The sequence below is a fragment of the Carcharodon carcharias genome, chromosome 23 (assembly GCF_017639515.1).
Source record: "Carcharodon carcharias isolate sCarCar2 chromosome 23, sCarCar2.pri, whole genome shotgun sequence".
Taxonomy (NCBI): domain Eukaryota; kingdom Metazoa; phylum Chordata; class Chondrichthyes; order Lamniformes; family Lamnidae; genus Carcharodon; species Carcharodon carcharias.
The window spans coordinates 39,973,290-39,999,357 of NC_054489.1; the positions used below are offsets into that span (position 1 = coordinate 39,973,290).

General features: G+C 42.1%; 1 protein-coding gene across 2 annotated transcripts in view; it reads left to right on the forward strand.

Moving 5' to 3' along the window:
• The window catches only part of myo1d (myosin 1D), a 593,379-nt gene that overhangs the window by 147,629 nt on the left and 419,682 nt on the right, over nucleotides 1-26,068 (forward strand). For both annotated transcript variants that reach the window (XM_041173666.1, XM_041173667.1), the window contains 4 exons: nucleotides 12,857-13,060; nucleotides 18,750-18,895; nucleotides 24,901-25,015; nucleotides 25,856-26,026. In XM_041173666.1, coding sequence (XP_041029600.1) covers nucleotides 12,857-13,060; nucleotides 18,750-18,895; nucleotides 24,901-25,015; nucleotides 25,856-26,026 — 636 coding nt within the window. The remainder of the gene's footprint in view (nucleotides 1-12,856; nucleotides 13,061-18,749; nucleotides 18,896-24,900; nucleotides 25,016-25,855; nucleotides 26,027-26,068) is intronic.

Below are 26,068 nucleotides of genomic sequence, written 5' to 3' on the forward strand. Positions count from 1 at the left end.
CTCTGGGCTCACTTCTTCGGGCAGGAGTCCTCTCCCAGTTCAACGGATCCTTTTACCCATCTCCAATATTCTCCCTCCACCTGGACCCCTCCCTCTGGATTCTTACCTTCTCTTGATCTTTTCATTGAGAACTGTCGGCGCGACATTAGTCGTCTCAATTTCTCTGCTCCTCTCACCCATTCTAACCTGTCTCTCTCTGAACTTACTGCACTCCATTCTCTCAGGTCCAACCCTGACATTGTCATCAAACCCGCTGACAAGGGTGGTGCTGTTGTTGTCTGGCGCACTGACCTCTACCTCGCGGAGGCTGAGCGTCAACTCGCAGACACTTCCTCCTACCTCTCCCTGGACCATGACCCCACCACTGAACATCAAGCCATTGTTTCCAGGACTGTCACTGACCTCATCTCCTCTGGGGATCTCCCTCCCACAGCTTCCAACCTGATAGTCGCCCAACCTCGGACAGCCCGCTTCTATCTCCTACCCAAAATCCACAAACAGAACTGCCCCGGTAGACCGATCGTCTCAGCTTGCTCCTGCCCCAGAGAACTCATTTCTCGTTATCTTGACTCCATTCTCTCTCCCCGTGTCCAGTCCCTTCCCACCTACATCCGTGATTCCTCTGACACCTTACGTCACATCAACAATCTCCAGTTCCCTGGCCCCAACCGCTTCCTCTTCACCATGGACGTCCAATCCCTCTACACCTCCATCCCCCACCAGGATGGTCTGAGGGCCCTTAGCTTCTTCCTCGAACAGAGGCCCAAACAATCCCCATCCACCACTACTCTCCTCCGTCTGGCTGAACTTGTTCTCACGCTGAACAATTTCTCCTTCAACTCCTCTCACTTCCTCCAAATAAAAGGTGTGGCTATGGGTACCCGCATGGGCCCCAGCTATGCCTGTCTCTTTATGGGGTATGTGGAACATTCCTTGTTCCAGTCCTACTCCGGCCCCCTTCCACAACTCTTTCTCCGGTACATCGATGATTACTTCGGTGCCGCTTCATGCTCTTGTCGGGAGTTGGAAAAATTTATTAATTTTGCTTCCAATCTCCACCCCTCCATCATTTTCACGTGGTCCATCTCTGACACTTCCCTTCCCTTCCTTGACCTCTCTGTCTCAATCTCTGGTGATAGACTGTCCACCAATATCCATTACAAACCCACCGACTCCCACAGCTATCTCAACTACAGCTCCTCACACCCCGTTTCCTGTAAGGACTCCATCCCATTCTCTCAGTTCCTTTGCCTCCGTCGCATTTGTTCTGATGATGCTACCTTCAAAAACAGTTCCTCTGACATGTCCTCCTTCTTCCTTAACCGAGGTTTTCCACCCACGGTCGTTGACAGGGCCCTCAACCGTGTCCGGCCCATCTCCCGCGCATCCGCCCTCACGCCTTCTCCTCCCTCCCAGAAACATGATAGGGTCCCCCTTGTCCTCACTTATCACCCCACCAGCCTCCGCATTCAAAGGATCATCCTCTGCCATTTCTGCCAACTCCAGAATGATGCCACCACCAAACACATCTTCCCTTTACCCCCCCATCGGCATTCCGTAGGGATCGTTCCCTCCGGGACACCCTGGTCCACTCCTCCATCACCCCCTACTCCTCAACCCCCTCCTATGGCACCACCTCATGCCCACGCAAAAGATGCAACACCTGCCCCTTCACTTCCTCTCTCCTCACTGTCCAAGGACCCAAACACTCCTTTCAAGTGAAGCAGCATTTCACTTGCATTTCCCCCAGCTTAGTCTACTGCATTCGTTGCTCCCAATGTGGTCTCCTCTACATTGGAGAGACGAAACGTAAACTGGGCGACCGCTTTGCAGAACACCTGCGGTCTGTCCGCAAGAATGACCCAAAACTCCCTGTCGCTTGCCATTTTAACACTCCACCCTGCTCTCTTGCCCACATGTCTGTCCTTGGCTTGCTGCATTGATCCAGTGAAGCCCAACGCAAACTAGAGGAACAACACCTCATCTTCCGACTAGGCACTTTACAGCCTTCCGGACTGAATATTGAATTCAACAACTTTAGGTCGTGAGCTTCCTCCCCCATCCCCACTCCCTTTCTGTTGCCCCCTTTTTTTTTCCGATAAATTATAAAGATTTTCCTTTTCCCACCTATTTCCATTATTTAAAAAAAAAACACCCCCACTAGAGCTATACCTTGAGTGCCCTACCATCCATTCTTAATTAGCACATTCGTTTAGATAATATCACCAACTTTAACTTTAACACCTATGTGTTCTTTTGTACTATTGTTGTTGACATCTTTTGATGACCTGCTTCTATCACTGCTTGTTTGTCCCTACAACCACACGCCCCCCCCACCTCTCTCTCTCTCTCTCTCTCCGCCCCCCACACACACACCTTAAACCAGCTTATATTTCAACTCTTTCTTGGACTCGAACTCAAGTTCTGTCGAAGGGTCATGAGGACTCGAAACGTCAACTCTTTTCTTCTCCGCCGATGCTGCCAGACCTGCTGAGTTTTTCCAGGTAATTCTGTTTTTGTTTTTGTTCACCAGGATGTTGCCTGGGATGAAACGTTTAAGTTATGAAGAGAGGTTGGATAGACTTGGGTTGTTTTCGTTGGGACAGTGAAGATTGAGGGGCGACCTGATTGAGGTGTGCAAGATTATGAGGGGCGTGGATAGGGAGCAGCTGTTCGACTTAGTTGAAGGGTCAGTCAGGAGGGGACACAAGTTCAAGGTGAGGGGCAGGAGGTTTAGGGGGGATGTGAGGAAAAACATTTTTACCCAGAGGGTGGTGACGGTCTGGAATGCGCTGCCTGGGAGGGTGGTGGAGGCGGGTTGCCTCACATCCTTTAAAACTGAGCACTTGGCAGATCATAACATTCAAGGCTATGGGCCATGTGCTGGTAAATGGGGTTAGGTAGGTAGGTCAGGTGTTTCTCACCTGTCGATGCAGACTCGATGGGCGCTGTAATTCTATGAAAAATGAGCTGGCGCATTCCCGACTGTGTATTTGTCAGAATGCAGCAGGCGGGGTGGCCTAGTGCTTATGACTTTAGACCAGCAACCCAGAAGCCGAGAGTTCAAACCCATGGAATGGGAGGAGGCGAGTTAGCCCCTCAAACTGGTCCCGCTTATTAATTGGATGATGCTGATCTGCACCTTCACTCCATTTGCCTGCCCGTGGTTCCATGCTTCCTAATGCCTGTCTCTAACAAAAATCTATCAAAAGTTATGGAATTGAGGTCAATCCACCTAGTAATTTACGAGCTGGGAGTAGAAAAATATCTGCTGCTTTGTTGTAGAAATAACGGGTTCGTTTTCCTGTCACCCACCACCTCCCATCCCATCCCACCCCCATCTATTCTGTTTGATCCCGGTTGTGTGGTTGACCTTTAATACTTCACAGCAGCTTGGGATGAGCACTGAAATATTGTGATAAAAGCAAAAAGCTGCAGATGCTGGAAATCCAAAACAAAAACAAAAATAGCTGGAAAAACTCAGCAGGTCTGGCAGCATCTGTGGCGAGGAACACAGTTAACGTTTCGAGTCCGAATGATCCTTCAACAGAACTGAAATATTGTCATTGTCGTTCACAATCCAAGAACAAATTTAAACAATAGCCCTCACCAGGAGGTGGTCATCAGGTCACCAATTCACATTTAACCTAATTTTATTAAAAATAAAAGGTTGCAATAAGTATCTCTTAACTTCTAGCACCGTGTCTTTTTTTTTAAGCTTACAACAGCTTCAGAAACTTCTTCGCCTCCCTTTGTTTAAGTTGCTTTACCCAGACTTTGCACCTTGTTATCCATGATAGGCCTTACTTTGGAACTTAGCGATCGCTTCATTCATTGAAACACAGTGATAGATCAGGACCTTTTACTGTTTTACATTTTACTGGTTAGATTAAGCAAGATTTCATTTTTGAGTCGCCGAACTTTACAGCATCATTTTTGTCAGCTTTTGAATCAGTTGCATTAGATTCAAATTCGTCTTGGTTGAAGGGAGGGGAATGGGTCAGTTCTGTGGTCTGCTTTTGATCCCAATCTAATCACCTGTGCCAGAAGAGCTTATAGCTCTTTTGAGTCAAACCAAATAAACTAAATTAACAAGTCAAGGGACAAATTAAAAAGCAGCCCCTTAAAGGGAAACTGCAAAAACAAAGAAAGGCACAGTTGAAAGGAAACGTACAAGCACTGAAACAAAATGTGATCAAAGGGGTCAGTAAAACAACCCAGTCCACGTGGTGCCCATGGAGCACAAAAGGCAGAAGTGAGATTCGAACCCATGCCCCTAGAAAGGGACAAGAATTCACCAAGCCGCAGCAAGGCAAGGAATCACATTCGTTAACTCTGGCACCTTAGACCACTCGGCCATCCTGGCAATTTCAAAAATTCCGTCATCTTCTGGGGTTGGATTTGAACCCAAATCCCCAGAGCATTATCCTGGGTCTCTGGGTTACCAATCCAGTGACAATATCACTACGCCACCATCTCCCCAGGTGGAAGACAGCACTGCATTTGGCTATGTTAGTCTTTGCAGCCAAATAGTCAATGGACGTTCACAAGGAAGATTTTCAATCACAGTTTTAATTAGTATTGGTTCTCACAAGGATGAAGAATTCCAACAGAAAGAAAGGAATTGTCAGGATTTAAAAGGTGTTTACAAAGAAGACAAAGACTCCTTAGGGTTGGAACATTTATTTTGTCCAGCTGAGTTAGGTAACAGACCTCACCTCATGAATATAGATCTGCATTTGTATGCATAGCATACTGTGTACACTTCTGGTCTCCACCTTACAAGAAGGATAAAGAGACATTAAGTGCAAAGAGCTTTACACGAATTGCATCAGAACTCAGAAGTTGTATCAATCAGGAAGGGCTAGGAGGGCAGATTGGGGCGGGTGGTGACCTGATTTCATGGCAACAGTGACTATACTTCAAAAGCATTTCATCGGCTATAAAGTTCTTTGGTAAAGTGCTTGTCCCAAAGTTGTGAAAGGCGCTATATAAATTAAAATCTTCCAGATTTTCTCTTCATAAAAGTCTTTAGGATTATGTAGAGGTTTGATAGGGTAGATATAGAGATGATGTTTCCACCTGTGGGGGAATCCAAAACCAAGGGCCTTAAGTACAAGATCGTTAATATTAAATCCAATACAAAATTCAACAAAAACTTCTTTCCTGGAGGGTGGTTACAGTGTGGAACTGACTGTCACAGGGAGTAGGTGAGACGAAAGCATAGATTAAGGAAAATAAATAAATAAATATGAGGGAAAAAGAAGTTATAAGACATGCCAATCGGGTTAGATGAAGTAGGGAAGGAGAAGGCGGACATGGAGCATAAACACTGACATAAACTTATTGGCCAGAATTTTTCGCTCGGTATGCAGGCTTGCGCCTGACATGCTTCAGTGTAAAACGATGTGCGATATTTCGGTGGGCGGGCGCATGCGGGAGTTGGCAGCGTGCCTGCCTACGTTTAATCAACTAATTGATTCAAAATTTTCACTGCCCGTCGAACTGTTCGGTCAGCGGGTGGACAAAAGGGCCAACGGCCTTTGCATTTTCGGCGAAACCTCATCCGCGGGTGGGATGAGGTTTCGACCAGTGACTTAAAAAAAAAACCTTTTACACTCAGTTAGCTTGAGAACGCCACGTGAAGGGGACATGTATTCATTATTTTAAAAAATCTTTATTTTTATTGATAAAAATCTCCAGTTCCCTGAGGCAGCTCTGTGCTTCAGTGAGCCTTTATTGCACAGACTTCAGCCCTCGCGCTCCTCCTCCTGCCCCCAGCGCTACAGCGTGCGTTTCACACTGGCTGGCCGACAATCACCCAGCCAGCGTGAAATCACAGTCAGGGCCTGATCGCCGGTAGCAGTCGGTTTCCCAGCCGCTCCCTGGCCCGACCACATAAAAAAAACAACAGATAAAATTAATAAGACGTGCCCTCATGTGACTGTCACACGAGCGGAGACATGTTTTTAATTTAAAAAATTAAAATTTTTATTTTATTTATATTTGCTTTTGGAAACCTCATCCCGCCCACGGATGAGGTTTCCAAAAAACATGCAAAGGCTGCTTGGCCTTTTTGTCTGCCCGCCGACCGTCGGGTTGAACAGACAGTGAAAAATTATGGACAATTGATAACTGAATAGCCTTAATGGGCCTTTTAATTGTAGGCGGGTGGGCTGCTGGTTCCAGTATGTGTCTGCCGACCGCACTATTGTCCGACTGTGCGTTGACATTGGCACACTCAGCTGACGTCAGCGTGCAGCCTTTCACGCTCGGTCAAGTCGGGCACGTGCCTGCCTGCCAAGCTAAAAATTCTGCCCCATGTAATTCTGTGCAATGCCCCCTTGGGTGAGGCACCAGACTTGAGAACTAAGTTCAAACATTTTGACTGGCTTTAGGGGAGGAGGGAAAAGAGAAAAAACAGTTTGAAATGGAGTGAAAAATCAGGTAAATAAGCTAAGCATGAAAAATTGAATTCTTAAGTGGCTAAATTGCTAATATTGTGGCAGGGTCAGCTTGACATAATTTTTGGACTGTCACTTTTCCGCACGGGTTAGTTTAGTTTGGATCCCAGGAGACCCATTTATCTACATTTGTACAGCTAAATCTGGCTTTATCCTGGTGAAAAATTTGTACACCCACGAAAAGCCGTGTGCACTTGTTACCATTACCATTATCATCATAATATTACCATTGTTTGGTGGGAGGAGAGCATATGGAACAAACAATATATGATGTAAAATCCATTAGTGATTTGCTTGGGCATTAGAGTGAAGAGTTAACATCAGAAGCACCTGATGTTGATGTGACTATGAAGCAATAACTAAGTAGCAGAGATCTGGAGGGAAGGAGAAGTCCAACTTCATGTAGAGTTACTGAAATACACCTAGAGTTGTAAATAAATAATAATGATTTTATGCACCACAGTCTTAAATAGCTTTCTTGGGGAAATAGTGAAACACTAACAAACATCAACTAGACCCTGAACACAAGATGAAACAGGTGTAAGGCACAGAGTAACAAAGATAATGTACATGAAGGCAGCTTGTTTGAATTGTAAAATGAAAGTGACATTTATTTAGATTTAATTTTCATTTGAAGTGAATAGTCCTAGAATAGAGGGCCATGCTGCAGAGTCCTGGGATGAAAACTGGATCATATTACCTTAAGCTAGTTTAATATACATTTCGGGAGTGAACTGCTTTTTGCAAAGATGCAGTTTCAATGATGATGGCATGGTGCTGATATGGTTATGTCTCTCTGTTATTTCTGTCCACTGATGCAGCTTGTGGATAGATTCTCCTTGTGTTATTTAGTGTTACAAGGGATCACAAGGTTTATATTAATTAGCCTCATTCCAATGTCCATTTGAGAGAACTCAGTTTCATGCTTGGTTCAGTGAGGTGCTGATATTTGACATTTAGACATGAAGAGGCGCCCCAGTGCCACTCTTCCCTCCCACTTCCTGTTTCCTGTGTATAGTTTCCTATTTGGTTGCTGCTGGCTGTGTGAGACCCATGGGTTGAGACCTAGCTGGCAGCCCTAATAGTAAAGAAGGAAATAGAGAATGAATTTCCATATTATATAGCACCTTTCACAACCTCAGGATGTTCTTAAGTGATAGACAGCCAATGAAGTGTTGTCACTGTTATCTCGGAAACATGGCAACCAATTTTTACAAAGCAAGGTTCTAGAACAGAAATAAGATAATGATCTGATAATCTGTTTTAGTGATGTTAGTTCAGGGCTAAGTATTGGCTAGGTCACCAGAGAACTCCCCTGTGCTTTACAATCCAATGAAATTAACATTTAAAGCAGCTGTATTGACAGAAAGCAGGTGCCTTAGTGCTATCAGTCTCCACTGGGGCATTCGGAAGGGTTTGTTTTCCATTGCTTAATAGCAACTTATATGATCCTAGAAAAGTCATATTATTGATGTAGTTCAAGACACAAGGGGGTTTCCCTTTTCATAATGTGTGCTGGGAGTACGCCAGTCTGCTGCTTCAACCTACATTTATGTAGGGCTTTCAATGCAGTAAAATGTTCCAGGTGTTACCAAACAAAAGTTGACAGCAAGTCACATAGGAGCTAATAAGAGAGATGAACAAAAACTTTCTCAAAGAGGTAGGCTTAAAGGATTCTATAGATGTAACACCAAAATAAAATTGCTATCGCTTAACCAATGACAAAGATTTGCATTTATATAATACCTTATTAGGTAATTCAGGAACACCTTGAAATGCAAGACAAAATTAATTGCTTTGCCTGTTGTTATACAAGCAAATTTGGCAACTAATTTTTGCACAACAGGTCTTGAAAAACAGCATTGAGATAGTATGTTAAATCTGGTTCAGTTCTGTTGTATGAATGAGGAATATTGGCCAGACACCAGAACAGCTCCCAAGTTTTCTTTGCATAATTTCACAGGATTTTTAATGTCCTCTTGAATCACCAGAACAGGTAAACCTGATTTGCATTTCACATGAAAGGGGGAGCCTCTAAATGTAGTACTCATTGGCAACCCATTGTATGAAAGTTGCACTCAACATTGTGGGCTCTGATTCTCCCTCTCTCCCCTGCCCCCCACCGAAGCTCATTCGTTTTGATTTCAAATTCTCAGAATCTGAACTCTTCACTGTTGAAGCATGCGTGATTCTAAAATGCACATCCAAACATCAATGTGGTTATAGGATCATATGCCTATCTCAAAATAACAACTCGCACTTATATGCAGTAGCGCTATTCACAACCTCAGGACACATCCAAAGTGCTTTACAGCCAATAGAAGGTCTTTTGAAGTTTAGTCACGATTACAAAGTTGGAAATGCTGCAGCCAATTTATGCACAACAAACTCCCACAAACAGCAATGTGATAAAAGCAACAGCTTATATAATGACTTTAATGTCATAAAACATTCCAAGGCGCTTGATAAGAGCATTATCAAAACAACCTGACATTGGGACACACAAGGAGATAGTTAGATGACCAAAAGGTTGGTCAAAGAGATAGAGTTTAAAGAGTTTCTTCTGCAGGAGAAAAATGAAATAGTGAGGCAGCGAGGGTTTGGGAGGGAATTCCAGAGCCTTGGGCTTCTGTAACTGAAGGCACAGCCAACAATGGTAGAGCGATTAAAATCACGGTGCACTGGTGGTTGGAATTCGATGAGAGCAGTTATCTCGGAGTGTTGTGGAGTTGGAGAAGATTACCAATTTAGGCAGGGGCGAGGCCTTGGAGGAATTTGAAAATGGATGGGAATTTTAAAATCAAAATGTTCCTTGACTGTAAGCCAATGTAGGTCAGCGGACACGGGAATATAGAGAACAGAACTTGATGTGAGTAAGGACATGGGGAGCAGAATTTTGGATGACCTCGTGCTTAGAGTTTAAGTTATGGGAGACCAATCGGGAATGTGTTAGAACAGTCATGTTTAGAGGTAACAAAGGCATGAATGAAGGTTTCAGCAGCACATGAGCTGAGATGGGTGAGGTCGAGTGATGTTAAGGAGGTGGAAGTAGGCAGTCCTAGTGATGGTGTGAATATGAGGTCAGAAGGCAACTTGGGGAGAAGGTTGCAAACAGACTGGTTTAATCTCAGACTGTTGCCAGTGAGAGGGGTAAAGAGGGAATGGACTTTATGCATGGAACGGAAATATTGGGTTTAATCTTCCCAATATTTAATTGGAGGAGGTTTATGCTCATCCAGTACTGGATGTCAGATAAGTGGTTTGATAATTCAGCAACAGTGGAGGAATTGAGAGAAATGGTGGTGGGGTAGAGCTGGGTGTCATCAGTGTACATGTGAAAAGGAAGGCTGTGCTTTTGACTGACCCAGTTAATCTGTTTTCTTGGTGATGCTGATTGAATATTGGCCAGGACACCGAGTAGAACTTTTGTGCTCTTCTCCGAAATAGTGCCAAGAAATCATCTTCATCCACCTGCGTGGACAGACCGGACCTTGGTTTAATGTCACAACCGAAGGATGGTATCTCTGACAGTGGGAACTCCCTTACTAACTAGTGCAATATTCAAAGAAAAGCAGGGGAGTTCTCCCAGTGTCCGAGCTAACATTTACCCCTCAACTGGCACTTGAAATAGATGCTGTGGTTATTTGCTTAATTGCTGTTGTGGGATCTGAACTGTGCACAAATTGACTCACTTTTCTTGTATTACAGCAGAGACTAGACTTCAAAAGTGCATCATTGGTTCTAATGCCCATTGGGATGTCCTGAGTTTGTGAAAGGCACCATTTAAATGCTTGTTCGCTTCATTTATTTCCTTCTCCCTCCCGACCGCTCCCCATTCCCCCCTGTCAATGGCCTATGTTTTATCCATAGAAATGGGTATGAACTAACCTCAGGACTTCAGCTGAGTTTATCAGGTTGATGTTTATCCTTTCTGATGATTTTCAGCAAGTTTTTCTTTCATGAAGTGATAACAGAGAAGGAGCTTGTTTTGCTGGTTTAATTTCAAAGGTGTTGTGCACGGTTTGACAGTGCCTTTTAATTGATGGGCTTGTGCATTTCTGACTCACTGCCTGTTTGAATCATGTTATATCACTCTTAAGCACCTTTTAAAAGCAGATTGTAAATATGCAGAATATAGCCACGCACCAAGGTTATACCCTTTTGTGCAAGATTTCAAATGAGATTTAAAATTAAATGCTGTCAGTAAAATCAACCATCGCTCAGTGCTAGATTCACTTCATAAAAAGCACTTAAGTACTCTGCTATTGAGACACTAATAACGTTAGGAAATGTCAAATGAAAGCAGTACCTAGAATTTTTGAGCAATTTTACCAGATTGATTCATTAACTATTTTCTTTGATTTATTTGAGGTTTTTGTCAGAGAATTTTATAAGCAGTTCTGTATTTCAAATACTGCCTCTGTTTATGTCTAGGACGTTCAGTTTAACCTTCTTGTTCCTGTTATTTCTTTGTCTTTTTTTTCTGTGCAGCACTTTGAGGTCAGATTTTATGTACAAGCAATGTGCAAAGGTCTAATAACGTAACACTAATATCCTAACAAAACTGTTCGGCTAACAATTTGTGCTAAACAATAAGCAAAAAAGTTGTCATGAAGCACTCCACATATTGCTGACTTGTTTTTAAGGGGTTTTGATGGAGTAACTTTTCACTGGCAGGAGTCAGTAATCAGGGTGCACAAGTTTTCGATAATTGGTAAAATAACATGGGGGTGGGTGGGGGGGAATGTTGAGGAGAAATGTTTTTAAACAGTGAGCTACGATAAAAGGATTGTGGAAGTGGATTAAATAACACCTTTCACAAGGAATTTGCGTGTACGTTTGGAAAAAGAAAAATGTGCAAAGCTTGGAGGGGGGCGTGGGATTGATGGGCAGCTATTTCAAAGAGCTGTCACAGGCATGATGGGCCGAATGGCATCCTTCTCTGCTGTGTGATTCTATGATCCTTTGTGATTCAGTTGTTTGATCCATGTATTGCTACACTTTAATGCCCTTTAAAAACATACCAAAATAAATAAAACAAAATCATAAGACACGCAATAATTAAAAAGGTAAATTTAATTTCATAGCGTAGTTGGGGGTAAACTTGTTTCCATTGAGAGGTGGGTCGGTAACCAGAGGACACAGATTTCAAATATAAGCAGGGGGAGATGAGAATTTTTCTATGCATTGAGTTATGGATGATCTGAAACACACTGGCTGAAAAGGCCCAGGAAAATGAATTCATTAGTAACATTTAGAAGAGGTTCAGATATATGCTGAAAAGGAAAAGTTTGTAGGGCTAAGGGGAAAGGGCAGAAGAGTGGGACTAATTGTATAGCTCTTTCAAAGAGCTGGCACAGTCATGATGGACCTCATGCCTACTTCTGTGCAGCATCATTCTATGACTCTGTGAAATTGCTGGTAATAGAGTATTACCTTTAGAGAGAAGAAAGGTTAACGTGTTGGACATAGAACTTGATTAGAAGGATTCTGATAAGGGCTCTGCACCTGAAAGGTCAACGTGTCTTCTCTATTTTCAGATACAGATGGACTTGCTGTGTATTTCAGACAATTTCAGTTTTTACTGCAAACTTCCTGCTTTTTGCAGTTTTTAGCTCCTGTTGATCTTCATTTTCTGATTCCCTATTTTTTCTTATTCCTCTATTTCTATAGATTTTAATTTATTTTTTCACCACCTAATGGAGTATGTTTCAATCCTTTCCCAACCTGTTTCTGGCTATCATCCGGCTTTCACCATTTATTTTGTGACTGCTTGGATTTTCTAAATGTTTGACACTGAACTCAACGTCGTACTCTCACTGCCTTTTCGCTATCAAAATCACCCGCTTCCACCACACCGCCACAACCACATTGCCTGTGTCTCCCGCACGTCACTTGCTCTCCGGTACTTGTCAGTGACGTAGATTCCATTCCATTCAAGACAAACCAAACCTTATCCAAGTGACTATTCTAAATGGATGAGGCTGCACAGTGTTATTTCTGAAAGGAGACCTGATAGACAATGCTTTTAGGCAGAGACCCTTCACATGTGGGCAATTGATGCACATCACAAAACATCACAACTCATCTGTTCAGATGCTGATGAACCCGCTGCAAGTTTCCAGCATTTTCTATTTTAATTTCGCATGTCCAATGTTTGCAGCTTTTCCTTCCTCTGTTGGCGAAATTAGTAACCCTTTTTCTCAATTAGTTGAAGTAAAGTACCTATTTTATTGCTGCATCTGATGTTCATGCAACAGTCCCCCTCACTCATGATCTCTATTGGTGCCTTTTTAAAATGAGGTCCCAGAAATCTATTTCTGGGATGTCCTTTTACTTTAACAGGGCAGTTTATGATGGTTACTCTGTCCTATTTGTTTTTTTTAAAACAGGGAAATTTGAAGTTTGCAATGGATGGTGACTCTGTTCTCATTGAAAACAGTAAGTTGGTGTCCGTAGTTGCAGAGCTGCTCTCTACAAAGAGTGACATTGTGGAGAAGGCCTTATTGTATCGGACTGTAGCCACAGGCCGGGATGTGATCGACAAACAGCACACAGAAGAGGAGGCCAGCTATGGACGGGATGCGTTTGCCAAGGTAATGGAATTACAAGCAGGCCTACCTTGTAGCAGAAGTTTGAAGATTGCTCTAAGTATTTATTGACAGCATCTTCACTAGGAACCATAGGCAGATTTCACAGCCCTTTATTTTGGAACTGGAATTTCAATAAAGTATGATGGATATGTGGTTTGTTCATAGTGACCATCTACTCTTACTAATAATAAGACTGCTACAGCTTTCATTTGTGTATCAACTGTAACTTAGAAAAACATTTCAAGGTGTTTCACAGGGACTATATCGCCGTTCCTTCACTGTCATTGGGTCAAAATCCTGGAGCTCCTTTCCTAACAACACTGTGGGTGAAGCTGCACCATATGGACTACAGAAGTTCAAGAAGGCAGCTGACCACCGCCACCTTGAGGGCAATTAGGAATGGGCAATAAATGCTGGCCTGGTCTCGACACCCATTTCATGTGAAGGAATAATTTTCTTTTAAAGTGAACATTGTGCCAAAATGGAAATATTGTACCTCAGAGCACAATTTAGATTATAGCTGGGGAAGAGCATTCTGATGCCTGGGTGGAGGGGGTTGAAGTTGATGGATCTGTCACAGGTGGTAGTTCCAACTTGAGGTGATGAATTAATCTTCCTTTAACTATAAAGCATTTTGGCGTAACTATTTTCCCCCATAGAATATTGATAAATAAGTTTAATGATGCAGGTTCATTAGCTTCACAACTGTTATGGCCTTACAGCTAGAGAGAGGTATGTAACACGGAAAGATATTGATCATTGCACTAATACCAATTCTCAGAAGGGGTGCTTATTCCAATGAATTAGTATATAATTTCAATATAAAAGGTGCATTTTAAATTTTAGATAATTTTGTGGTTACTGAGGTTAGATTTTTGTGAGAATTCCTGTGACTGTGTTCCTTCAATGGTATGTCATGATCTAGGTGCTTCATGTTTTATCTATTGCATGATCTGTTGCTAGGAGACAGGGAGAGGTGGCAACCAAAATTCCTATTGCAAATTGAAAACCAAAATCTAGTTTGGTGTCATCAATTTAGAGTCAATAACTGACGTTCTTCCCCACTAAACAGTATGAATCAGAGTACTAAATGTGTGTTGTTGATGCGAAGCAGAGAAAAGGTCAATCACACTGAGTTTATTCCAATTCGTTCAAAATAAAACCAGCTTCAAAATAAAACCAGCTTCAAAATACCTTCAGGAAATGTACTTTATTCTGAAGTAGCTTTGAATTAGTCAAGGTCTCGGTTACATTTTGAAGATCTGCCTTTAAGGCTGCTATATAAACGAATGAGAAAATGCCTTTGAGCTAGGTGTGGGCATTTGGAACAGCCTGGATTCTGGAAATTGCTTCTCGCAATGAATTATGGGCATCTTAATTGACAGCAATAATGTGCAGTCTTTCCCAGGCACTCTTAATTAATTATGAGGTTGAGGCAGAGTCTTTGAATATCTTTAAGGCATAAGTAGACAGATTCTTGATAAGCAAAGGGGTGAAAGGTTATTAGGGGTAGGCAGGAAATGTAGAGTCGAAGTTGAAATCAGATCAGCCGTGATCTTATTGAATGTCAGAGCAGGCTCGAGGGGCCAAGTGGCCTACTCCTGTTCCTAATTCGTATGTTCCTATGTAAATCAGATTCAGGGGAGTCTAAATCTGAATGTTACTTGCCCCCCCGCACCCCTCCCCCCCGCCCCCGCCCACCAGTGAGCATGTTTCCTGTGGGATGGGGGAAGCATGTAAAATAGGGTGGATGTCATCCCAACGCCTTTTCTCCCACACCCAAGGTCTCCTCCATAATGTGAGGGGGTGGTTGGGTGCCGAAATTGGCAGCCTGTCCACTATTTTTAAATGAATAATAAAGGGTCAATTAGGTTTGTTATCAAGCTTATTGATAAATACACTGGCCACACCATAAAACGTTTGGCAGCTGGGAGGGATTGGAAAGCCCGATTATTTAACTTAATTGTTTAAAGGGCGGGATGGAAAGGGGGAGTGGCGGTCGCTTTTCGGGGGTTAGTCGCTCTTCGGGGGTTAGTCGCTCTTCGGGGGTTGCTCTTTGCTGATCGCAGGGCGGTCCCCCCATGTTCAAACCCCCCCCCCCCCACTCCCTTCCTACCCGTTACCTCCCTTAAACCCAACTCCTCCTCTCCTCCTGCCCCTCTCCCTAACCTACCCAAACCCTTCTGGCCCAAGACCCTGGACTTACCTACTCCAGGGGTCCATGGTCCTTGATCTCCCTTTTCCTTCTGCAGTCCTGGCAGCGGCCACTGATGCCTTTCTGGCACTAATGGAGCTGCCGGCCAATCAGATTACTGGCGTGGCCCTCATTAGTCCCTCCCACAGTGCTTTATGGCTGTGGGGTGGGTCAGCGTGGAGCATGTGTTGTTTCCAGGGGTATGTGGGGGTGAGCAGCCTGGGGAGTCTAAATTATAGCAGGTAATTAGGAAAGCTAATAGAATGTTATAATTTATTGCGAGGGGAATTGAATACCAGAGTAGGGAGGTTACACTTCAGTTATACAGGGCATTGATGAGACCACATCTGGAGTACTGTATACAATATTGATCACCTTATTTTAAGGAAAGATGTAAATACGATGGAAGCAGCTCAGAAAAGGTTTACTAAATTAATACTTGGATTGGGTGGGTTGGCTAGTAAGGAAAGGTTGGATGGACTAGACTTGTATCCTGGAGTTTAGAAGTGTAAGAGCTGACTTGATTGAAATATAAAGATCCTGAGAGGTCTTGACAGGATCAATGTGGAAAGGATGTTTCTTCTTGTGGGAGAATCTAGTACTAAGGGCCACTGTTTAAAAATAGTCACCAATTTAAGACAGTGTTGAGAGTCTTTAAAATTCTCTTCCTCAAAAGACAGTGGAAGCAGAATCTTTGAATGATTTTAAGGCAGAAGTTGATGGATTCATGATAAGCAAGGGGTGAAAGGTTACTTGGGGTAGGCAGGAGGGTGGAGTTGAAGTTACAATCACATCAGCCATGATCTCACTGAATGGTGGAGCAAAGGGCCGAATGGCCTATTCCTGCTCCTAATTCATACATTTGTCCTAAATTTGAGTGTTATTTTTCCAGTTACAAGTTTAGGGCCAGGGCTTTTGTGAAAAAATAAGCAACAAAGGAAAAGAAACAAAGGTAGTCATCTTATTCTCTGGAGCAAAGGAATAAGAAATTGCATCAATTTTTTTTATAGCGGAAGGTAAAAATAAGGCTGCAGGCAAACCTAAGGAGGGGGTGACGCCAGTTTTAAAAAATGAATGAGTCTAAATGTGGTAGACTCACCAAGCCCTGATGATATGCATCATAGAAAATTAAAAGGAGTTGAGAAGAGATACTGGAGAGTTACTAGACTATAATTTTGCAGAAGTTTTTAAGAATGGGAACTGTGTTGGGACTGGAGACTAGCACTCCCCAATTCAAAAAAGAGTGAAAGTGATGTGCTAGGAAATTAGGATATATAATGAAATTAGTGATTGCTTGCAACAGTCACAGGTTAATCAGAGAGAGTTGGAATCAATGCTTATATTTTTTTCCAGAAGGCTTTTGATAGGTCCTACTTAAATTTGTTGTAAAAAATTTGGCATATTTTATGGAAGAGAATCTAGCTGTATGGATAGGTAGAAAGCAAAGGGTTAACCGGGTTTTTTATCTGGACCTGTAAAATATGGATTGTGTGCCCTAGGAATCTGTGCTGGGACCTTATGTTTTCTGTTTAAAGAAATAATTTGGACAGAGAGACAAAAGGAATGCAATTGAAATTTGCTAATAGTAAAGAGTTAATGCAGATTGTGAGGAAGAATGAAGGAAGGCAGAAGCAGGTTAGTGGAGCTGGGTGTTTGGGGGAAAATGCAACGATGTGAAATTTAAAGAAATGCATTTTTGACGGAAAAGAAGTGAAATATACTTTAACAAATAAGACTTTGAATAAAAGAGGAACAAAGAGATGCAAGTATGTAGTTATTTGAAGAGGCAGGGCAGCTAGAAAAGGACATTGGTAAAAGGAAACTATGCTTTTTACACAGGGCCATTTAATATAAAAGCAAGGAAGTGATGTTGAATTTGTACAGAATATTGGCTAGCCATGGTTGGAACACTGTGTTGCTCTGGGTGTTCATTACAGGGAAGGGAATAAGAGCCATGAAATGGGTACAGTGAAATTATGGAAATAATAAAAGGTTATAGTTATGGAGAAACGTACAAAAAACTAAGGCTTTGTTCAGCAGAACAGAGAAGGCCAAGGTTGGGGGGCGGGGAGGTCTCATAAGCTTTCAAAATTGTGTAAAGTTTGGAGAAAGAAGCAGTGAAAGATTGTCTCCAATGGTCAGTGAACCTGTAACAACAAATTGCATTTATGTAGCCTCTTTCCCAGAGGCTACATAACATTTGACAGGAAATTTATCAAACAAGATTTGACATATACAGCCGTATGAACATAGGATTCTAAGTTGGCCATATGGCCCCTTGAGCCTGCTCTGTCATTTGATAAGATCCTGGCTGATCCAATTTTCTGTTTCTACTTTCCTGTCTACTCCTTATACCCTTTAACTCCCTTGTCAAACAAGAATCTATCCACCTCAGCATTAAAAATATTCAATACCCTACCTCCACTGCTCCCTGGGAATGAGAATTTCATAGATGACCGACTCTCCGAGACAAAAGACACTGAGGCACAGAAGGGGATATTAGGACAGGTGACCAAAAGTTTGGTCAAAGAGCTCATTTTCAGAAGGGTCTTGAAGAGGAGAGATTGATAGAGAGGTGGAGAGGCTTAGGGAGGGAATTCCAGAGTTTACAGCCTCAGCTGGTGAAGGCACAATTACTGATGGCAGAGCGATTCAAAATCAGAGATGCTCAAGAGGCCAGGACCTCTGGCTACAGAAGTAGGTGACAGATTTTGGCTTATCACTAGGCGAATGAAGAGGGAAGGTTAGAAGATTTTCTTAAACAGTTGTTAGAATCTGGATTGCTTTAACGTAGCTGTCTATTAAACTAGAGACTTGGGCTATTTGTAAAGACAGTTATGTCTGGTGGTATCGTGGTTATTGTACAGGGCCATCAAATCGTCTCTGGTTAAAGTGAAGAAAAAAAAGCGTTCTACAATCCTGAACTCCCAGCAGAGATCAATACCCATATGCAGCACAAATTGTATTATTGGAACTTCCCAACCCAGAGATTGAGAGTTCAAATTATTCAATGGATTCAATAAATTTGCTAACATTTCTCTTGACACTTGGGAGAAAATTATGACAGTGTGACAGTCCGGTTTATACTAAACTCCAGTTTTGAATTCCCTTTTGAACTGGGCTAGCAAGCCACTCAGTTGTATAAACAATCTCTATAAAAATATGGTTGATCACCATCATTTCAAGGCAGCTACAGATGGGCAATGCATGTGACTTTTCCAGAATCACCACATCCCAGGAATGAAATAATTGAAAGAAAGGATGGAAATGGGTTGGAGGTGATAGTTCCAGACGCAGTGCAGTGGGCTGGATGGCAATCAACTATGTTGTCATTTTTATGATTCATTTTGGATTGATGCAGTGAAATTATTGACTATTATTCTTACTTGATACCAGAAACATCATCCAGGGTCAGCCGAGTAGAATGCTGGCACTTAAAAAATAGTTACCAATATTGACCGTTTGTTCAGTTAATACTTGTTTGCTTTCGCATTGCAGGCAATATACGATCGCCTTTTCTGTTGGATTGTCAACCGAATCAATGATATTATTGAAGTTAAGAATTATGATGCCAAAATCCATGGGAAAAACACGGTTATTGGTGTCCTGGATATCTATGGCTTTGAGATCTTTGACAACAACAGGTATGCATTTAAAGGAGCAGTTTATGAGAAAGTCAGGGCGCTCCTATGGCCTCAGCAAATCCAGGCAAACGCTGAGCAAAATAAACAAGTTTTTTTCTTATTATTATCTAGCAGCCCTGCCGCCGGGCATGCACGTAAGTGGGTATCACAGGGGGAACAGCATTGGGTTTGGCTGTGACAGTCATTCACGGTCAATGTCCCATCTAACATAAGAAAAATTGGCTACTTGAGAGAAGCTATTGGAGCGCTCCCAGTGCCCATGAAACTGTGTCACTGAAAACTGGCAACTTCAGAAAGTCAGGTGAGAAAATCGAAGGAGGGAGTAAAGAGAGAGGAATATATACTTCGAAAAGAATGTTTCTGGCAATACCGCAACTGCAAAGCTTATAGGGGACCCTATTTGAACTTTATACAATGTTCTTTTGTTCTGTAGGAACTTGCATTTGAATGCAGCTCAGGAACATTCTTCCATCTAGGGTTAAAGTGAAACAATACATGGGACAATTCCACAATTCTGAGGCTCCAGTGGTGATCTGTGCTCGCATGAACTATAGATTCAGAGCCATATTATTGTAGCCTTGACTCTAACTGGCACTCTGTGCCAGCGCATGATTGTGCGAAAGCAAATATAATATGGCAATAAACAAACATTAACGGGAACAAATTGGGATTTCACAATCAGCTTAGTGAGGATGTCCCAGTTGGCCGTGACCCTTGCAATGAATTCACTGCATCAAAATAATGTGCCTCCAATATTGGTCCAGTGTGTCTTTGTCAATATATTAATTAATTAATGTGCAAAATGCTATAGTGCATTCACAATTGCCAGTGTTCAAATTCATTATGTAAAATATTCATGACCTAAAAAGTTGTAACTTACCAAATGTACCCATGAGACCCAGCTGCAGTATTAATCAGAGCAAGATAGACAGTAACTAAGCCATGCCAAGTCAGACATCAATGAATGCACATCAACACTAATCAGTTTGAGGGAGGTGCTGTCATCACAAGGTATGTACCAAAGACTTGATGAATTCAGGCAACACTGAGGACAACAAAGATAGGTGTCTCAACTGTCCCTGCTTCATTTCCTGCCCAAATGTGGCACCACGTGCGGTCTCATAGTCTTCAAACTCTGCTTCTGGTACGTAGGATCCCTGACATTTCCCACTCAATGGATTTGGCCCTTGAGTTGCTTTATTCCACCTGAGGTACCAGGGTGTGATTAACAATGACACGTCACCATTCTGTGAGCCCTCTCTCCTGATGGCGTAGCTTCCAGAGTGCCTCTTCAACCAACCAACCAGCAACACACCAGTTCACAGCCCCGTCACCTGTGGTGCAATCACTCAGCTCTTTAGCATGCCTGAGCTATTTACACTATTTTTAGAATTCAGTCCCGTTTAGCTAGGTTGCATATTACTTCACCAAAAGAGCTCCAGGAGTTCTGTTTTCTTTTTACTGTCAAACAGAAAACTGACCTTTTTGACAAGAGCTCTGCTTACTTCTGAACACATCAGGAGTCTGGGTGTTTGTTTTCTGCACACTACAAGCTGAAATTAGCTTCTATTTGCCTTTTTTGGTTACCCAGCTTTGATCTCCAGCGATGTCAAGTCACTAGGTCACTTCTCAGAAATGATCTTGCAGTTAGGAAATCCAGCTACACATCCTTTTCCTAGAACTGGCTTAATTTAATTTCACTTTGACTTAATCTCACAAATATAACCTTTTTGCAAAATGAGGAGTTTACCCCATCTGCAATTATGTGAAGTATACATGTGCAAATGGTGAATACTATATCAGTGACTGCTTGTTGGGTTGAAAGCTAAGACTCTCCAATATCTCAACACTGATCAAAGGCAAGAATCCACAATTTTACAGGGTAAACCTTGCTGAAGTTTGAGATCAAATATTGCAACTAAACCAGGAAACATCCTTCTTGCTGCCTGGTTATTGCAATATAACAGCTGTTAGATCAGGGCCTCCTGTCTTCAATGATGGATAACTTGATTTGTTCCCATACAGATTCCACCAATATAGCTCATAATGCAAGATAGAAGAGATTGGCTCAATAGTATTTTACTAAGAGGGTTAGTCATACTTTGTGATGTTCCACATAGTCTGGAACTTTTCAAACATCTCTGGCACATGTTTTAAGCCCATTTTATTCGGCTTTCCTTTGTATTACTTTGCTTTTCCATGACCCTTTTGGATTGTTCAGGTATGCATTCATCTCTCAGAATCACAGAATTGTTATGATGCAGAAAGAGACTATTCAGCTAATCATGTCTGCACTGGCTCCCGAAATGAGCATTATGACTTAGTGCTGTTCTCCTGCCTTTTCCCTGTACACTTGCAGATTGTTTCATTTTTAATAATCACCTAATGTCCTCTTGAATGCTTCGATTGAACCTGCCTCTGCCACACTTCCAGGCAGTGCATTCCAGACCCAAGCTGTGTGGGGAAGTTTCACCTTTGCTTCTTTAGCAAATCACTTTAAATCTGTGCCCCCTCGTTCTCCATCCTTTTACAAGCGAGAACAGATTCTCCCTATCTACTCTATCCAGCCCCCTCATGATCTTGAACATCTCTATCAAATCTCCTCTTAGCCTTCTCCTCTCCAAAGAGAGCAGTCCCAACCACTCCAATCTATCTTCGTAACTGAAGCTTTTCATCCCTGGAGCCATTCTTGTAAACCTCTTCTGCACTGTCTCTAATATGTTCGCATCCTCCCTATAGTGTGGCGCCCAGAACTGTACACATTGTTCCAGCTGAAGTCTAATTAGTGCCTTATATAAGCTCATCATAACTTTCCTGCTCTTGTACTCCATGTCCCTATTAATAAAGCCCAGGATATTGTATGCTTTATTAACTGCTCTTTCTACCAGTCCTGCCACCTTCAATAATCTATGCACATATACACCCAGGTCTCTCTGCTCCTACGCACCCTTAAGAATTGTACCCTTTACTTTACATTGTCTCTCCATGTCCTTCCTACCAAAATGCATCACCTCTCACTTCTCTGCATTGAACTTCATCTGCCACCGATCTGCCCACTCCACCAACTTGTCTATGTCCTTTTGAAGTTCTATTCTGTCCTCCTCATAGTTTACAATGCTTCCAAGTTTCGAATCATCCGTAAACTTTGAAATTGTCCCCTGCACACCAAGATCTGGATCATTAATATATATCAGGAAAAGCAAGGATCCCAGTACCAACCCCTGGGGAACTCCATTACAAACCTTCCTCCAGCCCGAAAAATATCCATTGACCATAACCCGCTGCTTCTTATTGCTCAACTAATTTTGTATCCATGTTGCTCCCGTCCATCTTATTCCATAAACTATAACTTTTCTCAAGTCTGTTGTGTGACACGGCATTGAATGCCTTTTGAAAGTCCATGTACACCACATCAACAGCATTACTCTCATGTGAGTTATATGGAAATAGTGCTCTTTTGGCCTTCACTAGATCACAAATCACTTTAATTAAGACCTTCACAAGTTTAGGTACACATTATTCAAAACTTTTAGAACAAACTTGAGGCCAACTGTTCAATGTGGTACTGCTTTGACATGCGAATAATTTTTGGGTCCAAGTTAGAGAACCTTAAACCCTTGTTGTAAATCAGCCACACTTGTTTTGAAATTCTAGCAGAGTTGTTTAGAGGACAACCAAGATTTTTACCTCATGCCACTTTCCAGTTTTATTGGATAGATAATTTGTCCCATTGTTCCATTCCTATCCTGTTCCACAGTATAGATACTCTCAGTCCTAAACTATCATGGGGGTGAATTTCAGTGAGAGTTTTCCTGATTGGTGGAAGATCTATGGCAACCTTGGCCGTAGCACTTAGCCATTTCTTTGTGATTCCTATTGGTCTTCTGCCCAAGTTACAGCAGCTGATCGTGAGAACCTATCAATTGATTCCTATTTCTATTTTGCAAGGGAACTTAGGAAAAGTTGAAGTATGTTTGATTCCTATAATGCAATGGCAAAGCAGTGACCAAGCGGTAGATAGCCAAATACATAGGTCCAGTTTAAAATTAAGAAATAGCCATGAGGATACCATTGCTGAATCCCCCGTTATCAACATCCTGGGGGGTTACCATTGACCTGAAACTGCTCATATAAATACTGTGGCTACAAAACCAGGTCAGAGACTATGAATCCTGTGGCAACTAACTCAACTTCTGACTCCCTAAAGCCTGCCCACCATCCATAAGACACAAGTCAGGAGTGTGATGGAATACACTCCACTTGCCTGGATGAGTGCAACTCCAACAACAAGCAAGAAGCTTGACACCATCCAGGGCAAAGCAGTCCGCTTGAATGGCACCCCATCCACAAACATTCACTCCCTCCACCACTGACGCAAGGTGGCAGCAGTGTGTGTCATCTACAAGATGCACTGCAGGAACTCACCAAGCCTTCTTAGATAGCACCTTCTAAATCCACGACCACTACCATCTAGAAGGACAATAAAGGGCAGCAGACACAAGGGAACACAGCCATCTAGAAATTCCCCTCCAAACCACTCACCTTCCTGATTTGGAAATATATCACTGTTCCTTCACTATCGCTGGGTCAAAATACTGGAACTCCCTCCCTATCAGCACTGTGGCTGTACCCACACCACGTGGACTGCAGTGGTTCAAGCCAGCAGCTCACCACCACCTTCAGAAGGGCAATAAATGCTGGCCGAGCCAGCGATGCCTGCATCCCATGAATGCATCAAATTTTTAAAATAAAACTATACAGTATAAGGTTCTGTTGCATCACAGTATGGTTCACCAAACCAGATTGCAGGTGGAAGACCAAGTTTGTGAGGGGTTAAAACGAGTCTTGAAGATTTGCCAAGCTTGCAGTAGAGGGAGGATCTCTAGTAATACTCACTGTGAAGGACTATTCAGGAGCTAAATGTTACCAGGCTAAAAAAGGAAAAGAGCAGAAGCAAACCCTCGGGAGATAAGAATCATTTTGACTGCTTCTGGGAGAACTGAATGTCCACTTAAAAGACAGTGCAATGTTTACCTGACAGTGATTTTTTTCTGTTGTGCTAAAAATAAGATGGGTGTATTCTGTTCTGTAGTATAAGTTGCCTACAAAAATAGTATTTAGCCAATAGTGCTTTTCATCTTTTTGTTACAGTAAATGTCTTACAATGCAAAATCTTGTTGTGTCATCCATTCAGCTATTTACTGCAAGTTTGAATTTCTTTTTAAAAGTTATCAATTCCTATAGTTCATAACAAAAGTGCACAGTTGTGGATGTTAGTAAAGGCAGGATCAGGCTCAGTATACAGGTTCATGATAAACTGGAAACAGTAATATATTGGTAATGTTGCTTGAATAATAATCCGGGGGTCTAGACTAATCCAGAGATAGAGCTCAAATCTCAACACAGCAGGTGGGGAAATTAAACTCAATGAAATAAATCTGGTATAAAACCCTATTATCAGTATTGATGACCATCTAACTACTGAATTGTCGTAAAATATCATCAAGCGTCTTTGAGGAATGGAAATTTGCTATCCTTCTCTAGTTCAGCCAGACCCACAGCTATAACTGCTAAATTTGCTTCCCTGTGGAAATGGCCAAGCAAGCCACTTGGTTGTCAGAAAAGACAGTTCAAGGGAAATTAGGGACGGGCAATAAATGTGGCCCTTGCCAGTGATACCTACATCCCATGAATGAATAAAAAAACATTCAATTGCGGTAGCTTGTCCTTTCATGTGAACATCCAATGTCTCGGCTTTCCTGTGAAAAATGGACGCATCGGCAATGAAGAGTGCCTGTGTAGTTGTATTGGATCATGACTTCAGTCTCTGCCTTCAGAGCTGGACAAAATTAATTGATTGAGTAAGGATTAGTCACAGCAGAAGAATCTACATTTTGTTTTTCCTCTCTCAATTTGTTCTAAATTACCGGGACAAAATTTAATTGATGAAAGCAACAAAATAGGCAAGTCTATCAAAGTCTAACTATATTTTTGTATATTTGCAGCTTGGAACAGTTTTGTATTAACTACTGCAATGAGAAACTGCAGCAGCTCTTCATCCAGCTTGTCCTGAAGCAGGAACAGGAGGAGTACCAACGTGAAGGTATCCCCTGGAGACATGTAAGGAACAGAACAGTTTTATTTCTATTTCATTGTAATGAGGTGCGGGGACGTTTGGATGTTCTTGTTCATAACTTAATGCTTGTTCTTCCTTTGTGAGTCACTTATATATGCCAAAGTCGTCCAAGGGCATTGCAATGATGCACTTCAAAAGGGTACTGTCTGCTTCATCAGTGTAACTTTCATTATTGTACTTTGCAGATATGAATCATATTTTGACAATCCACAATCTAATATTTTTTCCAGAGTGCCGTTGCCAACTGGGGAGTGAATTAAGACTGAGTTAATCAGATTTTGGGTTTTGCAGTTCCCATTAAAATGAATTCCACCACTTCGCTGCTAATAGACCCTGCAGTGAAATTTGAACTCATGTCCCAGAGTATAGTGATAGTGCAATGTAGTCAGATTTCAATAGCCAGTTTGCACAAAGTAAGGCCCCAGCAATGTGATTAAGACTCAAGTAATCTGTTTTAGTGATGTTAATAATTATTATCCAGAACTCTCCTCTTTTTCCAGCCCACTTGAACCATTAGCCTGATGCAAATATGTTAAACCCTTTAACTCCTACCACTCCCCTGCCCTTGCTCTGCGTTACAGCAGAGATGGATAATAACTCAGTAGTTAAAAGTACTTAAGTTTTTCTTTTAACAGAGTCCAGGTAGGTAGAGGTTTTGCACAATAAATATAATCTCTTACCCCAGCTTATTCCCACTTCAAATTATATGTATGATGTGGTAATTCTAATCATTTTGATTGCTGCTTAAAAATTGCATGTGTAATTGACTAAACTCTGGATGTTCAAATAGAAAATGACTTTCTCTTTATTTGGTCTTTCTACAGATCGACTACTTTAACAATCAGATCATTGTGGATTTGGTGGAACAGCAACACAAGGGTATCATTTCAATTCTTGATGATGCCTGTGTAAATGTGGGGAAGGTCACTGATAAGATGTTCCTGGATGCTCTGAATACCAAACTGCAAAAACATGCCCATTACTCCAGCCGGAAGGTAACTGTTCTTCAATTAAGTAGCAGAGAAAGTTGATGGAGG